This window comes from Lycorma delicatula, chromosome 8 (genome assembly GCF_047948215.1).
Source record: "Lycorma delicatula isolate Av1 chromosome 8, ASM4794821v1, whole genome shotgun sequence".
In the NCBI taxonomy this organism is placed as follows: Eukaryota; Metazoa; Arthropoda; class Insecta; order Hemiptera; family Fulgoridae; genus Lycorma; species Lycorma delicatula.
In genome coordinates, this window is record NC_134462.1 from 24,185,655 (window position 1) to 24,208,990 (window position 23,336).

Genomic DNA, 23,336 nt, shown 5'->3' on the forward strand with positions numbered 1-23,336 from the left:
TTTTTAGAAAAATGATTGTGTGTGTGTCACAAACATTCTCCTGAGATTTTCATAACCTATCTAATCATGAAAATAATAGAAAAAAATTATATAAGCATGTATCCTAAAATACTTAGTTTGCAAGTTATGACTAATGAAAGATTTTGCTCGGATTTCAGCCACTCTGGTGAAATGAGGTCGTACTGAAATTTCTAGGACATTAATTAAGAAGCAGAATTGGTGATTTCTTATGGTTTTTGATGTGAAAAATCGAATAAAATAGGTTCCAGAACCATACCTGCAGTAACTTTTGAGAAATCTAGGGTGAAAACCAATAAAAAAATTGTTGTTTTTTATATTTGATGAACAATAGCTTTGTTGCATGAGTAATAAACAAATAAAACTTATAAACAAAACTAGTAGAGAATTTAATTCTGAACAAAATGGTGTCAAATAAGTTGAATAAGTGTAAAATAGGTCAACAGGGGCCATTTAAATTTTTTCACAGCAAGTTTCTGAAGTTGTTTACAGTACTTTGCTCAACAATGAAGACTACAAAAAAAAATAAATAATAAATTTAGTAAATGTTCTTGTATCAGAACAATCTATTTTTGGTGCTACTTTGAGTGTACTGGAGGTCATTTTTAAAACTAGCTGTGAAAAATATTAAATTGTTACAATTTTAGTTAGCATTATTACAGTCTAAGTATTTTAAATCCAATTCTTTGTTTTTCAATGGCCTTAAGAATGATGTTTCATAACCCTATCCTTTCTATTTAAAATCTTCAAGTTGCCTCCTATATGAGACTTTAGAGGAATGGTGGTCTCATATTGAAGAATAGATTGTTTTGTGGTAAAATTAGTTAAATTTTAATTTTCTTAATTTATTTAAGGATTCCCATGCTTTATTAATACCTGCACATGTGCACAAATACTTCTTTTTTTTTACTCGAGACATATACAATTCTAATTATCATCTTACCACACATAAGTCATAGGAAATTCTTTTGATAATTATATGGTAAGACGATAATTAAAATTATATGTAATTTTTACTTTTACTTTTTCACTAACTTTTATCATATGGTATGTGTGTGTGTGTGTGTGTGTGTGTGTGTGTGTGTGTGTGTGTGTGTGTGTATATATATATATATATATATATATATATATATATATCCCATATGATAAAAAATATTAATATATATACAGGATGATTCAAAGAAACGGGAAATTTTAAAAGTTGTGTTGGTAGCTGTGGGCGATTGGTACCACTTGATAAGTGGCGCCAGCCTCTCTAACCTAACCTGCCATTTAGTTGTCATGGATCCTTGGAGTGGTGTGTAACGTGCATTTACTACTAAAGCATTTTACAAAAACATTGACAATGTGGAGGGAGCACGTAGAGAATTTCGCCGTCATTTTAATCTGGGACGGCACGACCGTGTTCCATCAGCGCATGCAATTAAAACATGGATATCTAATTTTGAGGAAACTGGTTCGGCAATGAAAAAGAAACCTCCAGGCCGTGAGCAAACTGTCCGTACACCACAGAATGTTCAAGCTTTACAAGATGCTGTCACACGAAGTCCACATTGGTCAATCAGTCGTCTCTCAGCATCTTACAATTGCATAGTTCAAGTGTTCGAAGAATGTTAGTAAAGGACTTGCAATACCATCCATACAAGTTGCAGATCGTCCAGGAACTGAAACCGAACGATGCAGTTGTGCGAGCACAATTCTGTAACGTAATGCTTCAGAAGATAAATGATAACGAAGAGTTTGTTCACGAACTGTGGATGTCAGACGAAGCGCATTTCCACCTCAGTGGATTTGTTAACAAGCAAAATTTCAGATACTGAGCACAAGAAAATCCTACGCAGCTACACCAGCGTCCGTTGCACAGCCAGAAAGTGACCGTGTGGTGTGCTATGTCATCTTACAGTGTTATAGGCCCTTATTTTTTTTTAGGATGACAACGGTCTTGCGATTACAGTGACTTCGGCTCGTTACGTAGCCATGCTTGAAACCTTTGTTGTGGAACAACAATAGAGATTTCCACCAATTCTTAACACAGCCTGGTTTCAACCAGACGGAGCAACGTCATATACTGCACAAATATCGATGGCAGCTGTACGCAGATTGTTTGGACAATGTATCATTTCACAAAATGGTGACATTAGATGGCTTCCCAGATTGCCTGATCTCTCAGCTTGCGATTACTTTTTGTGGGGTCACCTTAAAAGCAAAGTATTCCACAGTAGACCTGCTACAATGGAAGAACTGAAGGCAAAGATCCGAGAAGCAATTGCGGAAATTCCAGTTGAGATGTTACGTCAAACCATGAACAATTTAACCAAGAGACTTTGTGAGTGTTTACGTAGAAGAGGAGGTCACCTGCAAGATGTCATCTTTACAAAATAAACTAAAATGTATGCATCCTAAAATGGCAACATTTGTACAATTACATGAAATAAAATTCATTTTCTAAAAAAAATTTTTCATTAACATTATTTAATTTTTTAAATTTCCCGTTTCTTTGAATCAGCCTGTATGTATTAACTTTTTAAATAATTTCAATATATAAATATTGTATTTAAATTCTATTAAATAAGCCACCAGCTACACACACAGCTTTCAAAAATAAAATTATATTTACTGAAGAGTGTAAGAACAAACTTTAATACATGGCTTGTCAATGACCGAATAATTTATTTCTCAAACCATTAAACACATATATTTAACATTAAAATTTCAAGTTTCAGCCTGCTTTTATTTCAACTAGACATTTAAAATATTGTTATCATCCAAATGTATTTACTCGTAGTAAAATAAACAAGGAGACTGATTGAAAAACCTGACTAAAAACAAACAAAATAAAATTTGTATGTAAAAATTAAAAAATCCATTTTTTAATGTACATTTAACCACTGCTAAAATGAGAACAAAACAATTTTAGTTGAGAATTTAATAACATTTTTCAATGTTCATAAATTTCATTAATTATTACAATAAAGTTACTGCATGCACTAAATAACCACAATATAAAAAATAAATCAATAGTAATTTTATGTAGGGGATTAGATTATGTACAATTCCATTGCACTTAAAAAAAAAAAAAAAAAACTCAAACAAGTTTCAATGGAAAAAGTCTACCCGTTTGCATAACATTGGTTTGCTGACAAAAACTGCAGCTTTTAATAATTTTAAATACAGAAAATATATATACAAAAAAAGAAAACTTAAATATTTATATTAATTTTTTTTCTTTTTTAATGACAAAATGTTAGTGTGTGTGTTTACTAGGGTAAACACACAAACACACACACACAAATAAATAAAAAAATTAAAATTATTTAAAAATAATTAATCAATAAAAATTAAAAAAAATAATTAAGATAAAGCGCACAAAATGTTATCACCTGAAGAAATAACACTATTAAACAAGAACACTTGAACATATTCCATTACTATAAGAAAATAATAAAATTTAGCAACTAACTAATAAGTAAAATATCACTAAAATCAGGTTAAAATTATAATTGCTGATATAAAAGTAGTAATAACTGCATTTATGTATTGAATTTCAATGATTATCTAATCATCAATAACTAATGCAATTCCCTATTATCTTGTAATAAAATTTTGAATAAGCTGGTAATAATCAATCTAGAATCCGCAATGCAGATAAATACGAGAAAGTAAGATAAAAGATACAGATATGTAATCATAATTACAAATATGTAATATCTATAATTAATAATTTAATCATTACAGATTTTTAAAAATTAAAGAAAAAGTAACTGATGAAATAACAAATCACAAAATAAAACTCACTCCATTTAAGTGCTTAATATTTAATATATTTTCTTGAGTGCAATTACCACTTTGGAACCATGATAGTTAAATTATATTTATGATACACCTTCAAGACAAGGTAATAATTTCCAAAAGATCACAGGCAAGGTAATATAATTTCCAAAGGATTTTATTTAAAAAAAAAAGGTACTTCAAAAATGTTAAACCAAGAAAAGATATTTTATAAATATTAACTTTTTAATGACCCATTGTGGAATGAGTTTATAACAATCATACATATTTATAGCAGTTCATAAAATATAAACTTAAGAAATTATCACTTTAACATACAGTTAAAATCTGTTATAACAAACTATACATTGGTATGCAAAAAAAAAAAAAAAATATATATATATAACAGCTGAATAATTCAATTTTAATCAATAAAAACTGAGATCATTATCAATTTTTTTAGACAATGTTTTTCATTAATTTTATTGGTACTTAATTGAAATGCTCATTGCTATGAAAGCACTCATGCGAAACAATTAAAAACAAACTCCAGTAAAAAGGAAGTACAAATTTTTAATATATATATATATATTGTGATCAGTTTTTTGTGGTCAGAAGGTGTATCAGGGGCTGAAATTCATTGAGGACTTTCAGTACAGTACGGAAATAGTGTGTTGCCGCAATGGAGTGTCTACGAATGGATTGAAAAATTAAAAAATGGTCGCACAAGTGTTATGAACAACAAAGGAGCCACACCGTTTACTGCCACAAATGAGGAAAACATTGAGTGTGCACATGACATGGTTTTCTTAGACGGATGAGTAACTACTGATGAAGTGGCACATCGTCTGCAAATTAGTCACGGTTCTGCCTACAAAATCATCCACAACAGACTTGGGTTTCATAAAGTCTGTGCAAGATGGGTCCCAAAACAACTCACACAGTTGCATAAACAAACACGCTTGGACATCTGCCAAAAACATTTGGATCGCTATGGTAACGAACAGGGCATCTTCTTAGACAGAATCATCACTGATGACAAAACATGGATCCATCATTACGAGTCGGAGAGTAAACGACAGAGTATGGAATGGAAACATTCAAATTTGCCCTGCAAAAAAAAGTTCAAGACCCAACTGTCCACAGGAAAACTGATGCTTACGGTTTTTTGGGACTCACAAGGCCCAGTACTGGAACATTATGAGGAAAGGGGTACGACAATAAACAGTAAACAGTGTGCGTTACAGTGAGATGCTTACTGTCAAGCTGAAGCCTGCAATTCAAAGCAAATGCCGAGGACTGCTGTCGAAAGGTGTTGTGTTGCTGTATGACTGCCCATCCACATACTGCTGCCCACACTCCTGAAACGCTCCAGAAACTCAACTTTGAAGTACTGGCTCATCCTCCGTATAGTCCTGATCTTGCCCCTTCTGACTACCACTTGTTTGGTCCACTCAAAGAGTAATTAAACAGGCCGTCAATTTACCTCTGACAAAATAATGAAAGAAGCGGTGTATTTCTCTGCTTGCAGCTCAACCAAAAATTTCTTTTATGAGGGCATCAGGAAGCTTGTGCAATGATGGACCAAGTGCATTGAAATGCAAGGGGACTATGTTGAAAAATGATGTACATGTAAGTTTCCTATCTTTATTGCAATAAAATTTATAACTAAATCACGTATAATAACTGACTTATTCTCATATATATATATATATATATACACGAGGTACGACAATAAAATAATGAGACTGATTTTTCTTTGCAAGATGTGGCAACCCTGCAGCTTGCGTAGGCACACCATCTTTGACCTTGGTCTATAAGCTACTTCTAGTCCAAGCGGCACATTGATGCAACTGCTCAGTCGTGAGTTGTGCTGTAATAAGTGAACACATGTTTGTGTCTCTCATCACAGAAATGAAACCGCAAAATATTGCGCAACAGTATGCCATTTCTTTTTGTGTTAAATTGGGTGAAAACGAGACGACAACTTATGGTAAGCTTCAGAAGGCTTTTGGAGAGGAGGTTATGTCAAGAGCTCAAGTTTTTTGGTGGCATAAAATTTTTAGTGAAGGTAGAACGAATGTTGAAGATGAAGACCACAGTGACGACCATCAACCTCACGGACAGATGTCAACTTGACCAGGGTGCTTGAAATCGTACGATCTGATCGAAGATTATCCGTGAAAATGATTGCAGAAGAACTCAACATCAATCGAGAAACGGTTCGTCTAATATTAACTGAAGATCTTGGTATGAGAAAGATTTGTGCAAAAATGGTCCCCAAAAATCTCACACAACAACAGCGAGAAACACGGAAAAATATGGCAGCCGATCTGTTAGAGCAAACGGAAATCAATCCAGATTTGTTGAGCCGTGTTATCACTGGTGATGAAGGTTGGTTTTTTCAATACGATCCAGAGACAAAACGCCAAAGTTTGCAAGGTGCTCAAAGGGATCACCCAGACCAAAAAAAGCTCGCGTGTCAAAGTCAAATGCATGCTTGTGTGCTTCTTCGACTCCAAGGGAATTGTTCATAAAGAGTGGGTGCCTCCTGGACAAACAGTTAATCAATATTTCTACAAAGAAATTTTAGAAAGACTTCGTAAACGAGTTCTTCATGTCTGTGCCAACATTGCTGATAATTGGATTCTGCATCACAAAAAAAATGTTTCAATGTAATATTCTGTCTTCTTTGAAAATGTCTGGCTACTTAAACAACAATAGAAAAAAATGTTAACAACCTTTTAATACATCAATGAAAGCTGCTGGTCATAAGTTGGTTAAGGAAGGCAAGTAGCAATTCTTTTAATTGTCACAGGTGAAGAAGTATTAGAAGCTCCAAATACTGTCCACTCCAGAAGATTGTCCAAACACAACAGATGAATAAAGCTAGTAAAGTTCATAAAATATTCACAGATACTGAAAATTTTATTTTAATATGTGAATTTTGTGAAAAATATAGATCAAAAATATTCTCTAAAAAAAGGTTTCTTGTGATATTCTTGATTTTGGTAAAAATACTTCATTAATAATTACCGTAATCTTCATCCTGTAATAAAAATGCAATTCTCTAAAATGTTTTGCAATTTTTTGAGAATTTCTAAAAATTTCTGACTAAATCTATATTTCCTGAAATTTCTGGGCTTTCCCTGCCTGTGGGAATCATGCCTGAGATAAATTAACCAACAAACAGATAAATCAAACAGTTTTGATTCAGAGTTCAAAGAGTAAACATCGGGAGCGATTAGCATGTTGGTGTTTGATAAGTGCTGAAATGTGGAGTCTTATTTTTGCGATAGTGACTGATCGTAATTCTATAATGAAATGGAACAGTATTTTTAGGGAAACTTAACTTTGGATTCGATGTGAATACATATCAACAGAGGATCTATACGCAGTCTATTATTCAAAATTAATTATTGGTTTATTATTCTTATTACATTGCTGTTTACGCCAACATCATGCCTAAATGTGGAGTTTGTAATAAAAATATAACCACTAAACATAGTAAAATAGCTTGCACAGACTGTGTTTACGCCATTCTGGCATAAAGTTTCCGTTATTTTCTACGAATTCCAAGCTAGGGTGGGTCCCGTTGTATTATTACTGGAATGTTAAACTTCGCTTTGTTTCGAATTTTTGTGTCTGTCAAATCTATCTGTTTTCATTATCTGTTCTTGTGTTCGACCCTCCCTCCGGCATACTTAGTGACCGCGTCCATTCTTCTATAGAGTTATTTTTGACTACCCTTTTCATACACCCGTTATTCTTTCGTCCCCTTACTAATACATGCACACATCTCTTGTCTTTTACACACACTCTCTCCTGTCCACTACCTGGATCTGGTTTCCCCCTTTTTCTTTCGCCATCTTTTCGGCAGAGTAGATCCAACATCTCACCAGTGCAGTCGCCTATGGCCATACTCTCCTGCAAACTTTGTGGTAACATTCTCATTCAAGCAGAATCTCAAAATCGTCACTACACATCTGAGATTCTACACATCATTCTACCACCAAACCACATCACACCTCTGTATTCCTGATACACCCGTGCGGACTACACCCAGGATTACATAGGTATTCATCTGTACTTGCTTTTACGAGTTCATCTCTGGCTAATATTTGTGTGTGATACAGGCAAGTGTAAATTATTCATTATTATTCGTATTAAACGTTTATGTTATCCTTATTCATGTGTAGCCCATTTTATGGGTTATTAAATGCAAACTATCGTTCTCATCAAATCTACTTTTAATTTAAACACTACTTCAGAATCATAAAACTTATGTGCGATATATTATTATTGATAACAATTATTACATTTCGTGTTGTTCATCAAAAGTTCGTGTTCAAACGTCAGTTACTCAGAGCAAATTACCTTTACTTGAAAGGTTTATTGCAATCAACTCTCTCATTTAATCTAATTAAACTTGTTAATCGCTGAGATTAATTCTTACCTATTCATGCACTGAATTCATATTCTCTTAAATTAATCTAAAGAGAATTACTCCGGATATGACGTTATGTTTTTGTGCTTCTTCGTAATTTAATACTTTCAAGAAAACTTACTATTAGAATAAATTCTATTTATATTATTATTTATTTTAATGTGTTTATATTGTGATTTAACGCCTTCTATACTGAAATTATTGTAAACAACTCTCTTATTTTTCGACTCTGTTACACTGTGTATTTATAAAGTTTATTCATGTATTTTTGTATTTAACAGCATTATTCATTTGTTAATTCAGCTGATATATTAAGTAGTATTAAGTTATGATAATTATAACATAAATTCATATGGTTTCAATAAAGTCCAATTTCTTTTGGCAAATACTAGCTGTGTGTTTTTTGTTAACTTTACCCAACAGACTGCAAGACATTATTTCATGCAAACTGTAAAAATATGAGCAAAGATGACAGTGAATTGTTAATATTTAATAATGAAATTTGGAGATGTGAACATTGCGCCTTAAACAAAAGAAATGATCTTCAACTAGAAACTGCTGTACAAGGAAACAACTTTACACTTTATGACATGATGTCCACTATAAATGAATTAAAGAAAGCCCAGAAACATATGATAAGTGATATGAATGAATCGTTAGGCCTCCTACATAAAAAGATTGATGATAACTCAAAAATCATTGCTGACCAGACACTAAAATTAGAAGAGTATGTTCAAAAAAATGAGAGTTTGACAGCTGAAAATCATATTCTCCATCAACAAGTTAAACAGCTTGAGTTCAGACTTGAGGATGCGGAGCAATATAGTCGTAAAAGTATGATAGAAATTCACGGTATTTCCAAAAAAGATGAAGATGTTGATACAATTAAAAAAGTGGGAGACGTAATTGGTTTCCAAATTATGGATGAGATGATCGATGCTTGTCACAGATTGCCAGGGAAAAATAATAAGTTCGACAGAATCATTGTCAAGTTCGTCAAAGCCGGATAAGGAAAATTTCATGAAGAAGAAGAGAAAAAATGTATCACTACGTTAAACATGGGATTTACAACTGATACTCCGGTGTACATAAATGAGTCGCTCTGTCCACCAAGGAGATGGCTATATGCGCTCGCTCGGCAGGCAAAAAAGTCTAAATGTTACAAGTACATCTGGCTACAAGATGGGAAAATACTTATGCAGAAGAATGAAAAAGACAAAGTTGTGCAGATTAGGAATGAAGAGGACTTAAACAAATTACCGTAAGCACACTTAATTATGTTAAAATAAATTCTTATTATTTCTAATGATCTCTACCAATTTTAATAAATTAATGAACTGTGAATTTAAAATTCTGCACCAAAACATTAGTAGTCTGCGAGAGAACTTTGATGAATTATTAATTAATTTATCTAAATTTAAAAACATGCCAGATTTAATTGTTTTATCGGAAATTTGGATAATGTCAAATGAAGTATCTTTATACAAAATAAAAAATTATGATATAATAGCTAATTGCAATGAAGGTTATAGATCAGGTGGAATAATTGTTTATATCAATTCTAAATTGAATTGCTCTGTCTGCATCAGATGCAACTCTTATTGACCTAGTGCACAATGGTATTGAATATACAAACTTCGCTCTATAGGTTACATAGTAAGAATAAGAGGCTCTTCTTAAATAAATTTAATGATGTGCTGTCTAAAATTAATTCTAGTAACTGGATAATAATTGGTGACTAACTTAACCTACTTTCCAAATCCCACTTAATAGGTGAGTATAAAACTATTTATAACTGCTATGGTTTTGAATCATTAGTCAATGAACCCACACAACTTGCAAGAGAAAAATGCATTGATCACTTACTGTCAAGAATAGAAAATAAAAATAATTATGAAATAGTTTCAACTGTGATTCATTTGCAGATAACAGATTACAGTCTTATAGGCGTCAGGATATCGCATATCTCTAATGTGACACATTCCAATACTATTAAAAATGAGAATAATATGAATGCTATTAAAATTGATTATCATAAATTCACTTCCCTTATTGCTATAGTAGACTGGCGAGATGTTTATATGCATAACGATGCATATAAACTGGTTACCAGCTTTTGATATTTTCATTAAAAAATTTACTGAAATTATAAATGAATCTAAAACACATTTAGTCATACAGGGTAAGCAATTAAAAAAATTAAAACTATGGATAAACTGTGTGAAATGATATCAATACGCAATTCATTATACAAAAATTTAATTTAATTAAACATTATAAAACATACAGGAATAAACTTAAAATTAAGATTACATCGGCTAAACAAAAATACTATGATAACATGTTTGACAGATGTAAAGGAAATTCTAGAAAGGAGTGGGAAGTAATTAATTCCTTAACCGGTCAAAAAAGAAAAGATAAAGTTATTGAATTAAATAATGGAAAAAATAAAAATATCTCTGAACCATTTCAAGTAGCTAACATATTTAACGATTATTTCATTAATGTTGTAAGTGACTTATGTAAACAATTAAATGAAGGTTGTAATGATACAAATAATGACCTAGCAAATATAAAATGTGTAGTGTCATCAATTTCGTTGAGTCTGTCCTTAATGCTGAGATTGAAAATATTATCAAAAATCTCAAAAACAATAAATCCCCTGGTATTGATGGAATAAGCTCAAAAATTGTTAAATTAGCGGTAGGTCATATATATCACATGTCTTAACCTTTCTTGTAAATATAAGCCTCCAATCTGTGAAATTCCCAGATGCTTTAAGAAAAGCAGTAGTAATACCTGTCTTTAAAAAAGGAGATAAAAACTCTTGTTACTCAATATAGACAAATATCCCTACTCTCTATCTTCTCTAAAATCTATGAGAAATGTATGAAGAACATACTTCTCAATAAAATTTCTTTTTTTAGTAAAACCCAATATGGATTCATGGCTGGGAGCAATACTGAAAAGGCGCTCTTATCAACAGGCTATCTGATCAACAGGAAACAGTGCGTGAGAATAAAAGGGAGTTAAGTAATTTTGCTGGGATACAATATGGAGTCCCAAAAGGATCCATATTGGGAAGAATACTATATCTCCCAATACTATATTACACTATATTATACTATAATATATAGTATAGTATGAATACTATATTATATACTATAATATATGTAAATAGTGTCTGTTCAGTCCCGCTAAAAGGTTATGTATATGCATTCGCAGATGATACTACTTTGTGTTATGTCCACAACACCTGGACAGAAGTGGCTGAGGACATGCAATCAGATTTGGACACACTGCGGTTACGGTTTTCAAATCATTATATGATCTTGAGCGTTGAAAAAACTTTGTATATCAACTTCTGCTTAAGGGGGAAAATAAAATTGCCACTTACAATAAAATATAAATGTAAAAAATGTGTGATAAATAAATCAGATTGTTTAGAATGTAGTGAGATTAAACAACGTGATATTTATAAATACTTGGGCATTGTGTTAGATAGTGGTCTAACCTGGAAGAATCATATTGTGCTAGTAAAGCAATAACTATTATGCTATCTTAGGATATTTTATTTTTTAAACAAACTATCCCCAAAAATAACCATGAGAAAACTTTATTTTGCTATTGTGCATAGTCGACTAGACTACGGCATCAGCTGTTTGGGAGGAACTTATGTTACAAATTTAGATTTCATAATCAAAATCCAAAAAAGATTCGTTAGAATAATAAGTAAAAAAATAACTACGGATCATTCTTTGCCAATATTTAGGGAATTGTCTATATTACCGCTATGTTATTTCTATGTTTATAAGGTAATGAAAGTTTTCTTTATCAGAAGTGTCATAGAGATAGTATGATAACCGAGTACGAACTTAGAAGTAAAAGGAATGTGTATGTCCCCAGAGCAAATAAGACGAGTTATATGAAGTTCTTTTCAAGTACTGCTCCTAGATTGTATAACATACTTCCTAATGATATAAAGACGAGTAGGGACCTAAACACTTTTCTTAAAGCTACTAAGATGATGGCTAATTAATATTGATGACGCTGAAAATATGTTCCATGTAATTACATGATTTATATATAATTAATTATAATGCTTTATACTGTTGGTCTTAACATAGTAATAGATTTTTTACATATATAACTTAATGGGTAGCACTGGATGAAAGTTTTATTAGTATACATAGATATTTGACCATTGATCTTCTCTATACTTAACTGCAGAAAAGTTTCTGCCACAGTAAATCATAAACTGAACCAAAACTAATTCTCCTATATAAGATAAAACTGTTTCCTTTTTGTCCCCTTACTCTAACTAAACAGATTAATATAAAAGGGATGGTGCCACAAAACGGTTAAGACCCTTGTAGACACCTAATCCTTTATCTTTTACAAAACTCACTTCTGATTATAAATCATATAAATTAAGTATAATTAAGTTAAGTAATAAATATTAAATTGTATTAAAAAACAATGTTAAATTAAGTATGATTAAGTTAAGTAATGAATATTAAATTGTATTATAAAACAATGCTAATATTGGTTCTAGACTATGAATAGATAACCTTAGAGTACAATTATAATTAGTATTAGGATTACACCATTAATTATTAATTTTGCAAAAGTGAAAGAAATAACAGAATTTTAATTTTAATTTTATTTTCATTACAAAATTCACTTTCTACTTCAAACTTTCATTGCAAACATTAGCAATATGGCAGTTTCTAGAAATTGAGGTAAGAGGACCAAAGTAAGACATGTCTAGTAATTGTCCAGTAAAAAGAGTACTATCCACAGACGTTTTACTCACCTACAGAATTTTACAGAGTACGGACGTTTTATTCATTTTATCAAAGGTTACTTTCTCAGCAAAAGTCGAGGGAAAAAATAACAATATTTGGCATCAACTATTTACAATTAAGTTGAATTAACTAGATTGGATTATTTAAGATGGGAAACAATCAGTAATATTATTACTGCTAACAAACAGATGGAAAAAACAAATGGTTACAAAGGGTTTTAAAACTAAAGAAATATCACATCAAAATGAGTATAAAAATGTAATTTAGAAAATTAAACTAACAAAAACAAAAATAGTTACAAAACAAATGTAAAAAGACAAAATTCAGACAGAAGTTCAAAAAATTTCAAAAATTACACAGATTACACCAAATAACCAATACAGTAGACCAACATAATTTGTTTTCTGAAAATAAAAAAATAAAAAATCAAGAATTCTCTTCAAGAACTTATACAATGATAGCACAACTTTTTTCAGTCTAGAGCATTTGGGCTTGAATGAACCCAGCTGACTAATGATAAAAAAAATTCCATTGATAATAAAATCACTAAATCATAAAAGCATAACTTTATGATCAACTTATTATAAAAAAATCTGACTGGAATTTTTTAAACTAAAAAGGAAAAAAGAAACTGTACTCACAAGGATTATGATTAGCATTGCTGTAACTGCCTTGTTCACTGCTACCCAAACTTTCTGTAACAGTATTGCCAATTTCTTTAACAGGTAACACATTATTCACCAATCTAGACATCTCGCTTCTTAGGTTATACTTTTTTTCACAAGTATAAGATTCATTACTATGATTATTAACATTTCTAGCAACGCAAGCAGCAATTTGTCTTTTAGCTTTAGATTTTTTTTTTTTTTTTTTTTTTGTTCTTTCATTAAAATCAGATTTTACACAGTCAGTTCTTACATTGTTTGCATTATTCATTAGGTTTCTATTATAAGAACTTGACTGAGTAAATCCAGTTATTTTCTTATTTTGATTATTAGATATCATACTTTTACTTTCAATTTCGTTCTGATTTTGTTTAACTGTTGATGGAGTCTGCCTTTTTTCTTCTTTTTGAATTCCTAAAATGTAAAAATTAAATTTTAATTTCAATATTATATATATATATAATATATACATACATAATATTATATTCATACATCATGAACATTACATTATAATAACAAACATTTTTACAATAGAATTTTAAAAATATACGTATTTCTAAATTCTGACTAATAGTTAAATAGAAAACAGATAGCATAATAAAAATATTTGGAACATTTCTAAATTATATTAAAGCATATAGTATCATTTTTTAAGAAGGCTATATTGTATAAAACGATTTCAACTGATAATTGTTTATGAAGCCTCTGTTAACATATTACTGGAAAGAAGGAAAGATTAATAAGTATGACCATTAAAGTGTTTGGGAAGTTTGCTGAATTGGAAAGTTAGTTAGTTACCTATATAAAATAAAGATCAAAATAACTAGAGAAAAAAATTACAGATAAAATGAATATTGAAAAAGTGAAAGGATTTCTGAGAGCAAGAAGGCTCCTGATTTTAGAAAGGAAGAGCTTTATTAAATGTTTTTAATACAATGTGTTACCATATGGATCTGATACCAATAGAGTATTTAAATGTGGATGAGAAAAAAATTGAACAAATGAAACGGACAGACATGATGAGAAATGAAAGAAATAATGCGAATATACAAGAAACAAATTTTGGTGATGAAAATAAGAAGGAAACTTAGCATATATCCTATATACAAATTTGTTCCAAAGAAAGATCATAAAACAATAATGGAAACAAAAACTGGAATAGGAAGAAGGTTGTAATTCTTACAAACAGGAAGGGGACAAGCAATAAAGAAACTGAGGAAAAGAAACCCAGGACCAAAAAAAATGATGTTAGTTAAGTTAAAAAAATGAATAAGATTCATCCCACATATTATAACCTATTAGAATTAATGAAATATTACTAACATCAAAATCTGTTATCCAAATTTTTTAAATGAATTTATGAATTTTTTTCAGAAACAGGTAACCGTTTATACCTACTGAATTCCCTCCTGCACAAAACAGTCTTGCATCTCTCCAGTCTAGAATTTCTTCAATTAAGTTTTTATGCTCCATGGAACACATAGGTAGCAGATTGAGTACTCAGTATAAAAATTAACTTATATTAACAAACAACTTGATAATTAATGACTGTACGAGCACATACACTGTGCGATGATATAGGTAACCACAAAAATATCAGCATTGCCTGTTTCCTACCCAGCAACACAAGAACATCTTACTTTTCTATTTACCCTAAAAAAGTGTAAAATTTCTTCTGCTGACAAACTCTTCCAAGTTTTCCTCAACTCAAGCCTTCTACTCTTTCCTCCGATTCTCATGGAAGTGGAGGAAGGTTTTTTTCATGCTTTGTAAATAAGCTTTAATATATTATTTATGATCTCTTGACCACAAAGGAAATTGGTCATTGGTCATTGATTAACTGGCATTTCTCCCGCCACTACCCCATTCGGTCGCCCTAGAGCATATGACCAAATGTCTGTGCCAAAAACAGCTACTGTGTCTCAAAAGCAGTTTAGCGACCAATAATCTAATAGCTCCTAGTGAGCTTACCTAACAGCATGAGCGTACTAAGCGAGGTGCCATACACCACCTGCTTACATGTCCCAACCGCTCACTTGTCATACAATAAAACTAAACTGGGGAGGCGCACCCCTTGTTATTATATTAAAAAGAGAGTAATTTCCTGTCACGCCTTGGTCGCTGAATGCCAGCTAGTACCTATTCACAATTTAAAGCGCTTGGAACTTTATCTGGCTGGTGTCCAGCATTATCTCTGGATTAGCTTCCCACAGCAGCATGGTAGGAGTCATTATACTGCTCTGGAAAAAGATTACCAATACAGTGACACCGATCAACATGACCATCAGTGAATTAACTAATCTATAATTCAAATCTCGGAAACCTGAAAGGGAACTAGCCTAAAAGCTTACGGAAGAGAATTTTATCATCAAATAATAATAGCAGATCTTGCAAGATGAAAACTACAGCTGGCAATGGATAGAAACGGTCCATGTGCTAGGCTTTAGTCTACCAAGATGGTTGTGGTGCAGACTTAATTGCATAAGAATTGGACATGATAAATATAATTACTTTATGAACAAATGGAGCATCATATCACCTACGGCTGATGTGTGTGATGAGCCAATCCAAACTGCTGAAGATCTAATTAAGTACTGCCCTCAGCGAGCATACAAGGAGGTCTACTAGGTATATCATTAAATGGCTGAATGAGCATATATTAATTTGTAGCTATACTGATATTTGTAATTTTACCTATGTAAATATTATTATATACATTTGCTATTATAACTGTTCGAATGTTTAGTTTTAATATTTTTGACACAGCACATTATGTAATAATTAAATAAACAATGGCATCAATATATACATGATGACAATGCAAACTTTATTTAAAAATATAATCTGATACATCTTAAAAGAAATAAATTACTTGAAATTAAAAGAAACAAAAACATAATAAGAATACAGAACGAGATTTCAGTAAGATCTTCCACAATCTTTAATCAAACAATTTTTAACCCAAAATGTCAGATGGACTGAACAGAGTAATAAAACTCATAATAACATTTTCTAACTAAAAAGTCATTAAAACAGACAATACACACAATGCTGTTTTGTGGTTTAAATGTGTTTAATATATGTGCACCAGACAGTAACATCAAATTTTAAGAAAAAGAAAAACTGCTACTCACTCTTTATAAAATCTGTGAAGTGAGCATGAGTTTCTGCAAAAGAAAAAAAAATTGTAAATTTTCAAGACAATTTCAAAAAAATATAAGTTCAATCACAATAAAAAATATATGTCAGATTCCTTCCTAAGAATTAAACCCAGTACCAATTAAAGGAGAACCCACTCCGATAAGCACTATATAAACTGACCAACCGCATCCTGCTGCTCAAATCCATCATCATTTTAACAGGTAAAACAAATGGATCATCCCTCATACAGCCCTGACTTATTTTACAAAGTCACTGTCATCTGTTTCTGTGCATGAAAAGACTCCTTTCTGGTCAAATTTCATCAAAAATTTAATAAATATATTTATAATAATCGAAGATAAATAGTTTCAGGTAAAGGGAGATATAAGTACTTCTTTATAATCTAATCCCACCTACTTTTCAAACAATCCTCATTTAAATCTGTCTTAAAGAAATCTTTTTGATTTTAATTCAACTGAATAATAGATCACACCAAGGATTGGAATGGTCAATGTTAAACTCACTGAAACATTTTCACACTGTGCTCAAACTCATTGTATATTTAATATCAATGATCTTTAACTTTTTAAAATATTAACAATTACTGTCGTTTAAATCACAAATAACAAAGTGCACAAATAACAATCCTTTCTAAAATGTGAAGAACTGAATCGGGTTATAAAATCACATAAAAAACCATATAACTAAAATAAAAGAATGTTAGTATAAGAAAAAAAATTCAAGAACTGTTTAAAATAATTATATAGTGAAAGATGCGAATAAAACACAAAACGAATCTGGAACAGAATACTTTGGGTAACAAAAATTATTAAAATTTTTATTATTAAAACAACTTATGAATTAACCAAAGTGACAAATTTCAAAGCTCTGCTAGTTAAGCAAAGTATACTTCTTAACTAACATCACTGCTATGGGTACATATAATTGCTTGAATGTTGAAAAATAGATCCCTATCATAAAATTTTAAATGACCAGTAACTATTGAAGATGTTTATCTACCAGAAAATTTTCAAAATTTAAAATTGTACTTCTAAAGAGAACAATAAATTTCTTTATTTGCAACAATGCATACTAAACTCAGGAACTGCTGACCATTACATATTTACAGAGAAAAGTTCTTAATTACTCACATAATTTTGTTACAGGTGAAAAGTAAAACTGATAATAAGCATTAGAAATAACTCCTTGGAGATTTTCTCTCACTTCAAATTGAGAACAGGCTTATTTTGACAAAGGCTCCTTCTGACAAATTTTTTATGTTTTTACTTGCGAGGATACGTTTTGATAAAAAAATTTTAATTAACCGACATTAAAATAAATTAAACTTTAAACAATTTTCATTAAAAAAACATTCAATTTTAAAATGAGGTTCTCCAACTAGCAGGAAATGTTTTTTTTTAATAATTTACTTAAGAGATGTTTTAAAAACATGTTGAATTTTAAACACCTTTCATCAAATGGCACTTTTTCAAAATGAAAAATTGTTTGAGATATATTATATATTACTTTCCTGTCTAGATTTCTAGAAAAGTATTGTAATCGGTCCAATTTAGGCATATGCAATTTTCACCGGATCTTGACATTTTGACACCTAAGCAACCCAAAAAAGCCGATGGAAATTTTCAGAATGTTAATGTTCAAAATCTCTAAATCACCTGACCAAACTTTGTCAGATTAATTCTATATATGGGACATTGATGCCATTAAATTTTCAACTTAACTAATCTTTTAGGACTTAAATAATTGATTTTTTTTAATAGTGCTAAACATTAGTAGTTTTTTTTTTTTAATTAATTAATAAGTGTTTTTTAGGAGTAACTCAGTAGGTCTGAACTAATAAGGCAGTCGATCTTAGTTAGTAATACAATCGGTCCTAGTTATAAATTTGAACATTTTAGTTTTTTTTAGCGAATACAAACACATAGAATTATTTTTATCTTATATTACAGAATGAAAAACTTTTAATTAACAAGTATTAAACAGATTTTTATAAAGTAAAGTAGTCTGTCTTAAAGTAAAGGTGACCCAGTCATCTTATAATTTTTAGTGTATTTTATAGTGTAAAACAAAAATACTAACGTAATATTTTTGAACTATTTTATTGCGACTATAAATTTTATATGAATATAAAAAATATAAATGTAGACAGCTACAAATATATAAATAGACAGCTACGGATTAATACTGTTACGAGATGCAACATTTAACAGATGAAATTAAAAAATTAATGCCTAGTGTTGTGCAAATTAAGTTGCCCAGATAAATGAAACCATACCTTGTCCGACATGAAATACAACACACATTTCTACATATATCTATGTGTAGCTTATAATCCCCTCTTTGGGAGTGAACAGTAAATTTAAATATTTTATAAAAGTTTTTTCTAAGCCCTAGGGCCAAATACATAGGGAAAGTTCTCTCTCTAACTCTATAATGTTGTACCAGGCCCCCTGGGCCCAAAACCCATAGGATAAAACCCATAGGATACCAGATCGAACCCCCCAAGGTACCTCCTCTACCCCCCCCCCCCACATTATTCATGGGCGACCTTCCTCACCCACCCTATCAAAAATTTCTACTTTTTCACCGGGACCACTTTCCACGCCCAATTTTTTGCACTCTTGTGCAAGGTGTTTGAGGCACTTACGAACATGCAGAGTGTCATAAAACCAATCTTGACAATACATAAACATACTTATAACAGAAAGCATCAGAACAAGGTGCGAGGACCATTGGACCTGGTCTTGACAAAATCTGATGACTCTTGACCACTAAGAAACTGAAAATGGAAGACAAGAGATCCTCTTCTCGAACTAGAGCTGTGGCAGACATCAACAAGGGCCCAGAGAAAAATAAGCCTACGAGGTACTCTACACAGAGTACACAGAGGCCCCACTACAGATAACAGAACTGGTGAAGAAAGTTAGCAAGCTTGTAAAAAAGGTAACAGCTCCAGAGAATGGTACAGAGTATCTCAACTAACAATAAGAAGAGGCAGATAAAAAAGACTGCTACACAAACACAGGCTGTCCCATTCTGGACGCATTGGACAGCAGAGCATTCCCTGATCACAGATGGTGGGATTCTTGAGAAAAAATTGGCCTAAGAAATTTTTCCGCCACATACATACAAGTAGGGACACCTGATGGGAAAATTGCAACGATTAAAACAGTGGCAGTGGTAGACCTGCATGGCTGTGATTGTTTGCAAAACACTGGAGATCGAAGGCAGAACAACTGGACAGTTATCACATGATCACCCCAGCTGGCAGACTCCCTGATGATAAAAGCCACAGACTGAGACTATAATAATAAAATCTCAGACATCCTATGCAGATTTACTTAAGACCTTTAGGACGGACATCTCAGTACCTGCAACCTCGGAGATATTGTCCATATGTAAAGCAGGAGACAAAGTAGAAATCAAGGTCAAGCAGGAAAAGGTGGCCACTGGCACCCTTAAAGAAGCTCTAACAACAGCAATGAAGGAGGGGAGTGTCCAGACAAAGGGAGAACCACCCTACTGTGCATCAAGGATCTAGAGTGTGGCACACAACCAGGTGACATTCTCCAGGAGCTCACAGCTACTACTGAACACTCTGGATGACACAAAAATATCAATCAGACCAGGACACAGGGAAACTGCTGTGGCCACATGCAGACTTCCAATACCAGTTGCTACCTCACTAGTCAAGAGACGCAGGCTGAGGATCAACCTGATCTCCAGCAGCAAACCACATAGCAAACACTCCTCGGCGATGTTATCGCTGCTTCGAGGCAGGCCATATGGCAAAAGAATGCAAGGGCATAGACAGGTCCAAAGCCTGCTTTAATTGCAGATATGAAGAGCATAGGGCAATTCTACAAGACAACCCCAACTGCCTCAAATGCAATGCTGAGGGGGTACAGGGTGGGCAGTCCAACTTCCCCAAAGGCAATCAATAAAAGGAGCAACAAGGAGAACCGGGGTGGGGGGACCGGATGATCAACAACCAGACACTGAAGATTGTCCATATCTAATCACAATTATGCTACATTGGCCCAAGACATTGTGGCCAAAAGCATCACAGAGATGGATATGAACATAGCACTCATCTTCGAGCCCTATCTTCCCTGCAATCAATCTACTAGGTACCATCGGAGGATGGTAGTGCAGCTATATGGCTATATGAACCTCTCCAACTCAGTGACGTGCTAGGGGCAATAGTATACGTCAGAGTAAAGGTGGGAGATATGTTCTGCCCAGAAAACACACAAAGAATAATGCTAAAAGGAGTTAAAGAATAAAAAGCGGTTGAGAGCTATGTTAAGAAGGTGATGGATAAGCTACATATTTATGAAGAGTCCCACCAAGAAATGAGACATCGGAGGGTACCGGGGTGGATAACTCCATGACTAAGTGCTTAGGGGGTCCCCTGAGCATGTGGGGGGTCACCTCTGTGCAATGAGGCAGTGGGCACTCTGCATTTCGATGCCTGATGGAGTGACACTCCCCTTTACCAGATGTAATGCTCTCTATGAACGATCACAGGAAGGGAAAAAATGGTGGGCGGCATCTACCTTTACAGCTGCTACCTATCATCGAACATGAGTATTAAGCGATATAAAGAGGGATCTCGCTACACACCGGCCAACACTGCTGGCCGGAGATTTCAATAAATGGTCGACAACTTGGGAGTCAGCCAGGACAGACACCCGTGGAAGCCAACTGAAAGATGCAACCACCAGTTTGGATTTACAGTACCTTCACACCAGGACCGTCTATACCTTCAGAAGGGGAGCAACCGGATCAGTGATTGATGTCACTTTTGCCACACTGGCTCTGGCAGCGCGGATAGGTAACTGGTGGATAGCTGAGGGATACACGGCCAATGATCACCAAGCGATCTGCATGATGATCACTGAAGAAGAAACAGGCGGTGAAAAGGTTCCCCATGTTTACAGGCTGGAGTGTCAAAAGAATGGATTCCAAGGAATTCAATGGGGCACTCAACCTCCACAAAGTACTTTATGAAAACACCACAGAAGAGAAGGCTACTAAGCTTGTGAATTGTATCGAGGGGGCCTGTGCTGGACTACCAAGAAGATACAACAAGAAAGGTTGTCCCTCATTTATTGGTGGATGCCCGAAATAGCCATAAAGAGTGCCACAAGACCAGAAGACTGGTGACCAGGTCACACCTGGACTACTTGAGACCTGTACACAGACCAACACAAAACATGCAGGAAGGACCTGGCTGGGTGCATTTGTGACAACACGCTGCTGCTGGAAGCAACTAATAGCACAAGTCAAGGACGACCCATGGGGAAGACAGTACGTAATTCTCTTAAAGAGAATTCTACGACCCAGAGTCCCTATAACCTGGTATGTCCAGGAAGCCCAAAACATCATAGAGGGGCTCTTTCCCCACAGTGACGAACTTGAAGATAATGAGGATGAAATGGAACCTCCACCACCTTTTACCAGGAAGGAACTAGCAGCTGCGGTATTGAGGATATCATCAGATAAGACAACTGGTCCAGATTTACTGCCGAATCAAGTAATCAAGATAGCAGCCAAGGCTGAACCAGAAGCATTTCATTACATGTACAACAAATGTCTTACAGAGAGCATTTTTCGTCAAAGGAGGAGGTGCCAATAACTGGTGCTAGTACCATGGAAGGACTCCATACTACCATCATCATACAGTACCTTGGCAATGATAGGCATGCTGGCCAAGGTCCAGAAGTGCATACTTAAACAATTAACAAGTGCGGTTGAAGAGGTAGGCAGGCACTCACCACACCAGTATGGTTTTCAACAGGGCAGATCAGCTCTGGATGCAGTGGATGCTATATGCAATATGGCTGAGAGGAACATGAGAGGTGGCAGAAGCAAGGTAAGTGTCCTTGTCACACTTGATGTAAGAAATGCATTCTACTGCATTTCTCACACCATATTGCGCACAATAACAAATCTCAGCATACCATACCGCCACAGAATGATTCGGGCATATCTTGAGGGCTGCACCCTTGTATGTCAATCACGAGAAGGACATGTTAAAAGACATCTCCACAGCGAAGTACCACAGAGGTTGGTCCTTGGACCGACACTCTGGAATCTGGCCTACAATGATGTCTTCCACCTGGCACTCCCACAGAGTGTGGCACTGCTGGGAGATGCGGATGACCTGGCTCTTCTAGTAGCGGCTGACACTCAGCAGAAAGCAGTTACTAAAATCAGTGACTCAAACATGATAAAAGACTGGATTGCTGGTGTGGGGCTTGTCTTGGCACCAGATAAAACGCAGGCTGTGGTCACCTCTACAACTAAGCAAAGGATGACACTAACAGTGACTCTTGCGGGAAAGATTACATCCAAAAGGATGATAAAGTACGTTGGAATATGGGTAGAAGACAGACTCCGGTTTGGCACCCACGTCCTAGAAGCCTCCAGAAATCAGAACAGGTGATGAACCTGATTTCCAGC

General features: G+C 33.5%; 1 protein-coding gene across 4 annotated transcripts in view; it reads right to left on the reverse strand.

Annotated features, from left to right (window-relative positions):
• The window catches only part of Swt1 (Swt1 RNA endoribonuclease), a 151,753-nt gene that overhangs the window by 116,552 nt on the left and 11,865 nt on the right, over positions 1-23,336 (reverse strand). For 3 of the 4 annotated variants that reach the window (XR_012757478.1, XM_075373865.1, XM_075373868.1), the window contains exons 3-4: positions 16,841-16,873; positions 13,683-14,120 (exon numbers count right to left, since the gene is read on the reverse strand). Coding sequence is in view for 3 of the 4 variants with exons in the window: in XM_075373865.1 (XP_075229980.1) it covers positions 13,683-14,120; positions 16,841-16,873 (471 nt within the window). In the remaining variant the exon portion in view is untranslated. The remainder of the gene's footprint in view (positions 1-13,682; positions 14,121-16,840; positions 16,874-23,336) is intronic. The other variant, XM_075373866.1, reaches the window with a different exon arrangement.